Raw genomic sequence first — 12,030 nt, forward strand, 5'->3', positions numbered from 1 at the left:
TCTGCTTTACTGTATGGTTCAGGCACTTCACTTTTCGTGTCATGTATAATATCATATGTTACATAAGAAGTTCCAATGTTTAACATTCAAAATATTGTTACTTTTGTTTCTAATGGAAGTTAATACATTATTAGTCTAGTTTTAGTATGCGATATTACTTAAACATCATAATTACAATTGCTCCATGAAATCATTGCAATTTTGATTCAAAATTACCAATTTTAAGAAATGGTGGCTAATAAACATACCTCTAATTTTCCTGCTGCTTGAAAACATCACTGAATGGAAGTCCTCTTTGGATCTGTTGAATCTGTCAGGAAAGAGAAAAGAGGAAATAATTATTATTTTCCACATTATAACATCATTAAGCCTTGTTTCCATGATATGAAAAACTCAATATGCTGACCAAGGCAGAAATTTATTTTATAATAGAACATAAACTAAACGTAAAAACATAAACGTTTAGTTTATATTTTATAATAAAATAAATTTCTGCCTTGGTCAGCATATTGACTTTTTATTTTCCACACTTGCACATTGCAATACATTGTAAACCATCAACACATCACTCTTCTATGTATTCCAAAATGATACATTTAACCGATAAAATCACCTAGAAGATATATGAATTGCCCCACAAGACTTCCGTTTTCACAGTCTTGTTGATGGGAATTCTTGTAGAAGACGGTGTGTACGCAACAGAATTTAGAGGCAGCAGTTACTTTTACAGGAATTCTCATTGTAACTTAAAAGTAAGTAGCTGTAACTGTAAATTGAAATAGAAGTCATGTTATCAACAATTAGTTTTACAGTTACTTTACGACAATTAAATTGTTAACTTGAATATTTGTAACATATTTCCAACTGCATGTCTTCTCTGGATGCCAAAGTGAAACGCTGATGCCAACAGCTTAGTGAAGATATACAACGCACTGTTTCTACCTTGGACGCCGACCTACGATCACTCTACAATAGGGTGTATCGAAAAAAACTTTTTTTCGAAATGTTAAGGTGGCTAGTGCGGAAAAGTGGCCATTTGTGACCAAAAATACGTCTGATGGTTCCTTCTTGATCCCAAACCACACATACTACATAATGAAGGTGTACGCACCGGTGCAAGAAGGAACCATCGATAACTGACGCAGCCCGACACCTCTAGAATTTGATCTACTTGTCCCGATTTCTCCCACACCACTTGAGAGATCTGATTCATAGGGTCATTCAACAAAACGCATTCTTCGCCCATCCTGAAAATCTCCTGCTGGCTTTAATAACCGACCAAAACCCAGAAATAAGAAGTCTTGGTTGGCAAAGAATTAAGAAAGCAAGAGGATTGAAAAAAGGCAAAAGAATTCGCACTTTTGTTTTACCAACCATCAATTTTAATGCAGACCAATACTATGACATGGTTGATTGGGCTTCGTGCTCCCTCCACGAGCCTCCGTTGACCAATAATATTACAAATCAAGAAGCAAATGACAACATTAAAAACAAAAAATAGCGGAAATTCAAGACTTCCCCTGCCACACACAAGGAGTGGAGCGACTTGTGAAAATTATCACAGAGGCTGCTTCTTCCGTTTTCGGCGCCAGCACACGTGATGGCTACATCAAAGCGAAATTGGAATCTAGAGAACATATGCCGACATTTCGAACAAAAAGTGACTATAAAGTTCATGGAGAAAACTAGAATCTTGGCCTGCCCTTTAGTAAAATTATGTTTGCCAACATGGGTGGAGCTCGCAGTCCAGCCACCTCCTCGTGGTGTGCTCTGGGTTATTTTCAAAGCATAATAAGCTTTGAAAATAAGCGAAGCGCTGGACAGTAATTGAGGAACTGTTAGCAATTAGAAAGTCAAAATATTTTATTTAGTCTTTTATATCGGAAAACTTTCTAATAAAACACAGTCGAAACCAGTTGGAAACCATCAATAGAAAAAATGGAGTTTTTAGCCTCAAATTGACAATTTTCGAGCAAAAGCATACGTAAACAGCATAGGAAACCACCCCTAAGGCACGAATGTAACATATTTGCCATAAACAAAACAATAAATGACCATAATGCAGAAAATAAGACATGAAATAGCCAAATAATGACATTTTTGTGAAATTGTTGTGCGTGTTGCATAACCAAATCACTATCAAAATTTCAAGGTCGATGCGCGCCACCTAAACGACCTCCAAAAAATCTGAAAAAAATCAGACGTGTTTTTGGTCACAAATGGCCACTTTTCCGCACTAGCCACCTTAACATTTCGAAAAAAAGTTTTTTTCGATACACCCTACTCTACAAGTTTACTGAGTACTGACATGATGCTGGTTTGCGTTTTGCGTTTACAACGTATTGAAGAAACCAAAATGAAACAAACTAAAAACAATACCTGTTGCTATTTTGACTCGCAGGGATCAAATGGTGTTCTAATGCTGCACTGTTGCTCTATCAGACGACACAACCATCTGGTTTGTAGTATTGATTGATTGATTGATTGATTTGGTGTTTTAAGTCCACTTTATGCACAGTAAGGCTAATTGGGACGGGACCTACAGTCTAAAGTGGAATCCGAACCACTATGTGCCTCCACCGGGTATCGAACCCGGGACCCCTTGATTACAAGGTGATGACGCTACCATTGCGCTATCGGGGAGGCCCAACTGGATTGTAGTAAAACAATGCCAAACCAGGGAAGGCTTCTCTTCTTACATGCCCAAAACTTGCCCCAAAAAAGATGAACTATATTCGTCTAAGGGAAATATTTAATACCGTAAAATTGGCAAATTAAAGTAATATCATTAATAATATTGAAAACCGTGTGCTTTTGTTGTTTTAATTATATCGAATTCTATACGCAGCTTGCTCAAGATAACTAAATATGATTGAACATAATAACAAATCATGAATTACAGGTTCTCAGCGATTCAATCTTAGTCAATCAAGACGAGGAAAAGTTCAAAACCTCCTTCTTGCCAAAGGCGATTGCAACGAAGCAGTTGGACGAGGTCTCTCGCAAGCTGTGCCCTCACTTGGAGGCCTTCGTGGTGTTCTCCAGCGTGAGCTGCGGGCGAGGCAACGCGGGGCAGAGCAACTACGGGATGGCCAACTCCGTCATGGAGAGGGTCTGCGAGCACAGGAGGCGGGAGGGCCTCCCTGGGCTGGCCATCCAGTGGGGGGCCGTGGGGGACGTTGGCCTCGTGGCCGAGATGCAGGGGGATAAGGACATGGACATAGGGGGAACTCTGACCCAGAGAATCTCCTCCTGCCTAGAGGTCCTCGATCGATTCCTCACGCAGCCGCACCCTGTCGTCGCCAGCATGGTCGTCTCGGAGAAGACATCCAGAAGGAAGTTGATTGGAGACAATGCTGTGATTGCAGTGGCTGGCTTGTTAGGTGAGTATCTCGGTGGATTGTTCATTCTGGGGATCCAATTTCTTGATAGTAGAGCCTCTGATGATGTAAAGATATTCGCAACATTTTTAGAATGGCAAAAGCCTTGATTGTACTCGGGTGTCTGCAATTGGGTACTCCAAGTTTACATATGTGTCTATCTACGTTAATCGCAACGGTGGCGATAAGTTAAAAAAATTAGATGAAGGAACAATTACAATTATATGTCCATGTTCTAAAAAGGATGCGAGACTAAGAACCTTAGCGGAGTACACACCGCCAAGATGACGGGCCCACCAATAACTCAAAATAAGAAATTCGCACACAATACCTTTAGGCATGTATGGACTGTTGTGAAAATTCTAGAAGGAAGCGGATTATTTTTATTTTAATTGCTGATTACTCACTTTCGATTCCGACAAGTGACACTTCCATGCAATACTAAATTTATATTAATGAATAGGCATTCAATAAAGTAATAGTTATTGAAATCGTTTTGTAAAACACAGTTCACAAACACTTACATGTGACGTACACGTGGGTATTACTGAATGTGCGCCTAGATGATTGCCTGGTTCTTGTTTTGGGAATCACTGCATTACCGTAACGTAACGTAGCGAGTAGAAGGATTTGTAGCGTAGTTCTTGGTTAAAAAGGTAAATTGAGTGTTAAAAAATTTCAACCGATGGCTGCAAACACATTTGTTGAATTCAACCTTTCAACTGCCGTAATCTTCTTTGGTCTTATTACACATAGCTGACTTATACACTGAAAGCTCCTTGCCATTTTGAATAATGAACACCACTGGTTTTAAAATTCCTGATAGTGACGGGTTATATGTTTCACGGTCCTAACTACAAACTGTTCGACCGCTAAAGAAGCGTCTAGCTCGTTTGAACGAACCCAAAAGTGAACGTAATCTTAACCATCGACTACAGAAATCAGGTTCTGTAGTAACTCGCCGTTGCGAGATGGACAGGGATAATTCTTCAATGGTAGTTTTCCATAAACTAATCCTTTGCGTCACATTTCTTTTGTTAGGAATTACCGATTTGAAGAAGGTGAGTTCGGAGACAACGCTTCCAGAATTGGGAATGGACTCCTTGCTGGGCGTGGAGATCAACCAGATGCTTGAAAGAGAGTTCGAGATCTTCCTCACGGTCGACGATATGAAGAGCCTAACATTCTCCAAGCTGGCCGCATTGGCCAAGGACAAGGCGACCTCAGGTTGCACCGAGGCTAAGACCGACAAACAGTACAAGTATGCTAACAAGATAATCGAGGATCAGATCCACAACAAGGACCCCCTCGTGCAGTATCCAACGGCGACGACGGAGGGCCAACAGCAGCTCTTCTGCATCCCTGGAATTGACGGATGCGCCGACTCCTTCAAGAATATCGCAGGATACTTGAAGAGTCCCCTTCACTGCTTTCAGTTCACCAAAGATTCTCCAACAACATCTGTGGAGGAAATTGCCACTCACAATATCATGGTAAGTTCAGATGAAGAATACCGAACAAATATTGAAACATATGTAGCAACGTGGCTAGCCTAGAACCCAGATAAGATTCAAGTATAATCCAAATGTTTCAAGCCGAATTTTCCAAAGTTCAAGGCGAAAAATAAAAAATAATTTGTATTAAAGTTTTACATTTGCGTGTAGTCCGAACTTTAACTAAAATATTGCTTGACCAGTACCAACTTTACTTGTATGCTTCACGTCGGGTTTCGAGCATCCGAAAATTACTGGACTATATCTTTAGAAGTTCAACATTTGGTATCCTGTAAAACACGCCCAGTGAAAATTGCACCCAGCGAAATTAGCGCCCAGTACTGTCCCTACCTGTCAATTAATCATATTTTTCAAATAAAACTGACAACCATCACACTTTAACCAGGCTTTGGACTGGCTAAATAGCAAAAGTAATTTTTGTCATTTAGGCGTGTCAAAAATCAGCTTATAAGCATCGTCAATATTGGATTTTTTTAATAAGTTACTATTTACATTATGTACATTTTTATTTCTATACTTCTAACTTTAGGGCCATGAACTCAAGTTTTACTACATTTACTCAAGTTTTTGGATGTAGGATATTGCTTTCAAACAAGCTCTGATGTCACCGTCCTCTTCGTACTTTTGTAGCCTTTCGTCCAGTTTCATGTAGGTTGTTTTCCTTCGTTTGCCTTCCATACTTAAGTCTGTCCTCATTATTATTTTCAAAACCGGAAGTTCAGTCCTCGCCCGCGCCAAGGAAGCACAAAAATGTAAACATCCGGTGAATAGCTCCCTTAACAACATAAACACACAAGGCGCACGAACTAAACTGAACACTAGGAAAGTTACAGCAGTAATAAGGGTGATAAAGTAAAAAGCTGAAAAGGATAAAGTGGGGGGGATCCCAATGCATTGTTCCTCGCTATTTACACAGATTTTTGTATGGGCGCGATTTTCATATATGTAATCTTTGTTGGCCAGCATTATGCTTCAGATATTTCAGGACGTTTTTCCAGCAATCCCCAATTACTGCGATCTATTTCGACGTTTATCAGCCACCTTGATTGGCCAGTATTAACTTGAGCTTTATGCTTCAGTTACTTCACGACGTCTATAAGATATTCGTAAACATGGTGATGAATATACGCTAAAAATGGAACTGAGATAAACTTAGAACCGATTTGAACTTGAAACTTGCACAGGACGGGCGATCATTAATGTGATCCAAAGATGACCTTTGTAGCCAGGTGAGGGGAACAAAGAATCGCTGAGGATCAAAATAATTTTAGGCAGGTTAGTTGCACAATTTAAGGCTAACTACTTAACCTTATGATTATATTGGAATTAAACACTTGGTTTGGATTCTACGGCGAGCATTAACACTAGTAGAAGGTAGTACACTCCACCTTAAGCTCGCTTCATAACAGCTATTTCAAACTGTGGAACGTTCATATAGTAGAAACAGTAAGTAAGTAGTACCTTTATGTGTTTAACTTTCAGCACATTCGAAAAGTACAAGAAATGGGCCCCTACACGCTGGTTGGCCATTCCTTCGGCGGCCTAGTTGCCATAGAGATGGCGCTTCAGCTGCAGAAAAATGGTCAGGATGCGAACCTCATACTCCTCGATGGAACACCTGATTTGTTGCTGGAAATGATGCGGAAGGACATTTCTGATGGCGATGACGGCCAGTCTGAGGAAAAGCTGCAAGTCAACGCGTTAGCTAACATCGCATCCACGCAGTCAAATATTGAAAAAGATATCGTAAGTACTTGGTAACACTGATTTGAATATTGTTGAAGTAAAATGTACTGTTTTTACGTGGTATTTCTTTACATGTAGTTGCAATATTGCAAATTATCTTGAGTACAACTAACATCACAACTAATCCTAACAAAAAGGAGTTTCTATTTATAAAAGCATTATTGATGAAACAACGCAAACAGTTTTGAATGAACAGAGCCAAACTTGAACATATGTGATTAATACATTATAAAATGATCCAAGAGATGCACAAAGCAAAAATAGATCATTAATGACATGAAAATCTCAATCGATTTTCACACTGGATTTTTCCATTATTTAGGCTGTCATTCTGGCAGTTATTATTATTGTTTACTCTAATGACGTCATTGAGGAACGTCTAGAAAGTAATTAATAGAACGGGTATATTCCAACGATGCACACATTGATGATTTGGAACCAACAGAGCATGTGTGGTACACTTGATATGTGGGCCAATAGTGATTATGGAGACAGTATAAAGAAATATTATTTCTAGTAAGTTTTAAATATTATTTCTAGTTGCACTTATTTTGAAAAAGATATATTTTACCTTAATTTTTATGGAAGATATATATTATTTTAATAAATCCTACAAGCATATATATATATATATATATATATATATATATATAATTATATATAATTTGCTGTCTCGTTTGCGGTCCAAAAAAAGTATTTCGTATTGACGTACTGATGTCCTCCAAACGCTGTGAATGTTTGTCTGTGGGTATGTGTGATGGATGTTGTATGTGTGCGTATCTATGTATGAGCATGAGATAAATATTCATGAAACATAGGCTGCAAGAACACTTCAAGAAGTCAAATATTGCACCAAATGCTACCTCAACAGCCCTTCTCTCATTCCAGTTAAAGAAAGAACTGCACGCACTGCCAAACTGGGACGCCCGTCTCGAGTGGTATGCCGAAATGTTTGCTAAGGTCATGTCTCTGGACAAGGAGGAGGCTACATTCGTTATTTGCGCCCTTTACAATAAGTTAAAAGCATCATTGAAATACAAGCCAGCGTCTAAGATTCTTGGACATTCGACTCTAATCTTACCAACTGAGAAAGAAGTTGAGATGAACGATCCTAGTTGTGGATTGGGCAGAGTAAGTACAAGGACAACAAATACCCTGATATTTATGCGCTTAAAATACAAAAAAAATATGCATACAAATATGCACTAAAAATTTGCAAAATATGCCAATTAATATGCACTTTAGAGAAACACCTTACCTCTTTTATTTTTTATTTTTTTAATTAGTGCAAAAATTCTACTCGTAAACAGATATTTGTTCTTTTTCAGCTTCTAAGATTTAACATAGTGGTAAATGTAAAAGTTGGAGTTTTGAATTCTTCCACACTCCTGTTCATTTTACACTGCTGTTTTATTATAAATGAAAGAATAATTAGATTCCTTACATATCATGATTGCATTTGATTACAACAGGATATCTCCGTTCTTCAACCTTGAAACTCCTTTTTCATGCAAGTATATTTTTATACTCACAAAACTCGCTGTACTTCACAAGATACAATTGGACAATATTTTAAGGGAACAGTATCTGACACGTCAAGTTCTAGATCATCTATAGACTGTCCACTGCGTTGTTGTCCTTTTTCTCTCAGAAAGAGTAGTTATTGAATGTTCCCACGAGGATGACGAAAGAAGTCTTGTCTCCTTGTTTTGCAAAAGAAAGTGTAGAATAAACAGACAGTGACAGAAGGAAATCGGAAGTTTTGTATTAAGAAGACAATATAACCAACGCATACACATAAAATACAATTTTAGTACTAGTGGTTGTTGTGTCTAAAATATGCAAGAAGTTTAAAATATGATTCACATATTCATTTGCATATGCAATATGGATTTATCAAAAAATGTTCAAAATATGCATTTTCATATGCAATATGGAAAATGCACAACTATCCGGCTCATAATTATAATAATTAAGAGGTCAATAAATCACTTTTGTTGTGTTCTATAAGCATAAGGTGCACTTCACTAAATCGTGTGTACTTCTTTAAAAACACATATACATGCCTTCCTCGATCTTCACGAGCCGGGAAAAAACCAAGTTGTTCTCCTTGAGGAACACCAAAACCCTTTTTTTATATTATAAGTGTGTCTATTTATTTTTAATATAGTTGAATTCGTGTAGACAAGAATTAATTGAAGTTACTGCTGTATAACGTAATAATTACAGTACAAAATCATGTAGCAATTTAAGCTAAGAGATCACTGCTATTTTGATATCATTGTGTAGGTATTAATTATATGGATACCTACAATAAACATATCCTTTAACAGTAACACAAAGTATTTTAAAAATAAGTCTTTTTTTCTCATTTAAAACCGTAAATATGTAATATGGTCTAGGTTTTTATTGGAGGTGCAAAGTTAGGGATGGCAGTGTGGGAAATAGGGTCACGCCAATAATCCACCTCGACTCGGGTGAAACTTTTATCTTGAGCCACCCCTGCTCACGACTACCTGTAAAAATGTTTGCTTACTTCGTATTACCGCACTGATAGCTGACAATTAATACTATGAGGAACAAAGAAATATATTTATTACATGTATTCTTTCGTTTCAGATTTCTAAAATGGAGCCCGTCATACACACAGTAGAGGGAAATCATTCTACGATGTTGCAGAACAACAAAGTGGCTGAAATCATCAATGAGTGTGTTCGTCTTTGGAACGATGAGCATCAGGACTAGCAGGGCATCTGGAAGACTGCTGAGAAAACTTTCCGTATCGTACCAAGGCGACTCTTCAAATGGGCCAAAAGAAATAACAAGGTCAAATCGGTCAAATGTAATGGTTCAAGACAAACAAATAAAATTAATTCTAACAAGCTGGTAACCATTGTTTTCTTCTCTTTTGAAATTCAATAACTGCAGGACGGGGAAACAAGAGGATATATGATGAACTATGAAATCAGCGCCCGCAGATAATTTTCCAAGGGTGGGAGAATGTTGAAATCGAAAGCGTAAGTTTTATATATATATATATACATACATACACATTGGCATCATACACGAGAGATGAAAGAAGTGGTAGAAAAGAGAGAGGGAGACAGAGATGGGGGAAGGGAGAAAGAAGTGATGAAATTCAGAGAGAGGGAAAATGAAGACGCGGCAGGCACACAGAGAACAAAGTAGTAAAGAAAGAAAGAAAAAGAAATGAGAGAGAATGGAAGAAATAGAGAAGCGAGAGAGAGAGAGAGAGAAAGAATGTGAAATACACACAGAAAGAGGAAATCAGAAGATCGATAGAGAAAAAGAATAAACCCATACCGTAAGAGGGAAAAGAGGAGAGAAAGTAAACACGAACGAAGATGTAGTAAAACTGAGAAAAGAATATGGAAAGCTAGAACGAAGACCCAAGGAAATAATAGTCATAAGGGTTACAAATAAAAGGGAGGGATTGGCCCTCCCTGCGAGCACCCTTGGAATGATGGAGCGAACGCGAACGCAAGGATGAATCCATGTCTTAACCATAGTTCCAACCTAGGACCTCTCACTTCCTAGCTCATGACGTTGCAGAGGCGCAACCACGAATTTTCGTCTGGGGGGGTCAAGTACCAGGATAAATGTACCAATTATAATAATGGCATTATTATTATTATTACTAGTGGTAGTATCAAAGATTTGAAATATTTTTTCAACACCGTCAATTTCATATTAGCTAATAATGAAAAACAGGCAAACAACTGTATTTTTGAATGCCAGAAAATGAATGATAAATTCATTCTGAAGTTTATTCTTTTGTACATATAACATGTATAACTTTCAAGTACAACATATGTTTCACAATATGCAACACAAATATGAAAATACATATGCAACATGCTAACACTAAGTTGCGTAGGTATTCAAATTTTATTCAATACATATATACAACACATATTATTTAAAGACATTACATTACATAATATTTTTGGATCCAATTTTTGCAACTGAAAACAATTTTGATGTACAACCTTGGTGACAATGAAGTTCGACCAGAAAGGAATACGTGATTAAATGCACAGAGGCATAGGCGGTGGAATGGGTGACCCGCAGAAGTGACGCATGTGTGTAAGAGGAGGCGTGTGAGCAGGCAAGAATCGTGATCCCAGCATGTTGCACCCAAGGTCACGTAAAGAACGAAAACGGGGAACAATACGCGTGACATTGAACTTCGACCAGGCACCAGACCCATACGGTAAATTCCACATAGTGGCGCATTCGACGAAAGCATGACGTCACGGACACGATAAGGGAGTCCGCCGTATATAAGCGCGTGCTGTGCACCGAGGAACCGCAGTGCATCATCACCATGGCCAGGGGTAAACCTATTGACAACACCGTGAGGAGAAGAGTGGTGGAGATGCAACGGGATGGACTCAGTGAACGGGAAATAGGGCGCCAACTGAACTTACCCAAGTCAACCGTCCACTGCATCATCAAACACCACCAAAATACGGGTACTACAGAGCCATGTAAGGCCCCCGGTCGAAAACGCCTGCTGAGCGTGCGTGACCTACGGATATTTAGGCGCTATATCCAGACCAACAATCATGTTTCTGTGGCCGAATTACAGTAGTGTGATTTGACCTATTGCTGGCGCGAGAAAGTATGAACCCCCCTCAGGCAGATTTGCCTACACTTAAAACAAGCTCAACATGCCCATATGAGCTTTTTGCTCAAGTGTGGAACCCTGTCTAATCCAAGATTTTTGTAAAAATGCCCTCGGGAATTTCCCGTGAAAGTATGACCCCCCTCAGATTGAATTGCCTACACTTATAAAAGGCACTTCTGTGAGATTGTTGTCCATAAATTTGTTAAAAATATGCCCTTCTTGATATTTTTTTTGGCTACACTTAAAACTAGGCCAAATGTATTAACACACACACACACACACACACACACACACACATATTTACTTCCGGTCCACTTCCGGTCCACTTCCGGTCTACTTCCGGTCCACTTCCGGTTTGCCTACTTCCGGTCCACTTCCGGTTTAACTTCAATTGGGCACCAGGCTCAACTTGTATATCTAGTATTAAGATAATGTAATTCTTCTAGAATTGCTCTGTGACTCTCTCATTTCTTACATCATAAACATATGATTTTTCACCTATGAGAATAACACTACATATGGTGTCATCAGGGAGTGTATCGTGGAATTCACAGAAAATTTTAATGTTTGTCCTGTCATTAACCACAACTTGTTTCCTTTTTGAGGTGTTGATGACAACATGGGTCTCTGTGCTTTGAATTCATCTGGTGTGTAATACATGTCAGTATTGCCCGAGCCGGGCTGATATTTCTACAGCACTGATGAGCAGGGATTTGGAACTGCATGTAAAACAAGACAG

The 12,030-nt window shown here is 38.6% G+C and overlaps 1 protein-coding gene across 1 annotated transcript in view; it reads left to right on the forward strand.

Annotated features, from left to right (window-relative positions):
- The window catches only part of LOC145985659 (fatty acid synthase-like), a 73,948-nt gene extending 64,453 nt beyond the window's left edge, over positions 1 to 9,495 (forward strand). The window contains exons 42-46 of the mRNA XM_083119730.1: positions 2,903 to 3,383; positions 4,422 to 4,873; positions 6,377 to 6,640; positions 7,529 to 7,771; positions 9,260 to 9,495. Of these exons, the coding sequence (XP_082975856.1) occupies positions 2,903 to 3,383; positions 4,422 to 4,873; positions 6,377 to 6,640; positions 7,529 to 7,771; positions 9,260 to 9,385 (1,566 nt within the window). The 3' untranslated portion in view covers positions 9,386 to 9,495. The remainder of the gene's footprint in view (positions 1 to 2,902; positions 3,384 to 4,421; positions 4,874 to 6,376; positions 6,641 to 7,528; positions 7,772 to 9,259) is intronic.
- The last annotated feature ends 2,535 nt before the right edge of the window (positions 9,496 to 12,030 follow it).

This window comes from Lepisma saccharinum, chromosome 1 (genome assembly GCF_977018435.1).
Source record: "Lepisma saccharinum chromosome 1, izLepSacc3.1, whole genome shotgun sequence".
Lineage (NCBI taxonomy): Eukaryota > Metazoa > Arthropoda > Insecta > Zygentoma > Lepismatidae > Lepisma > Lepisma saccharinum.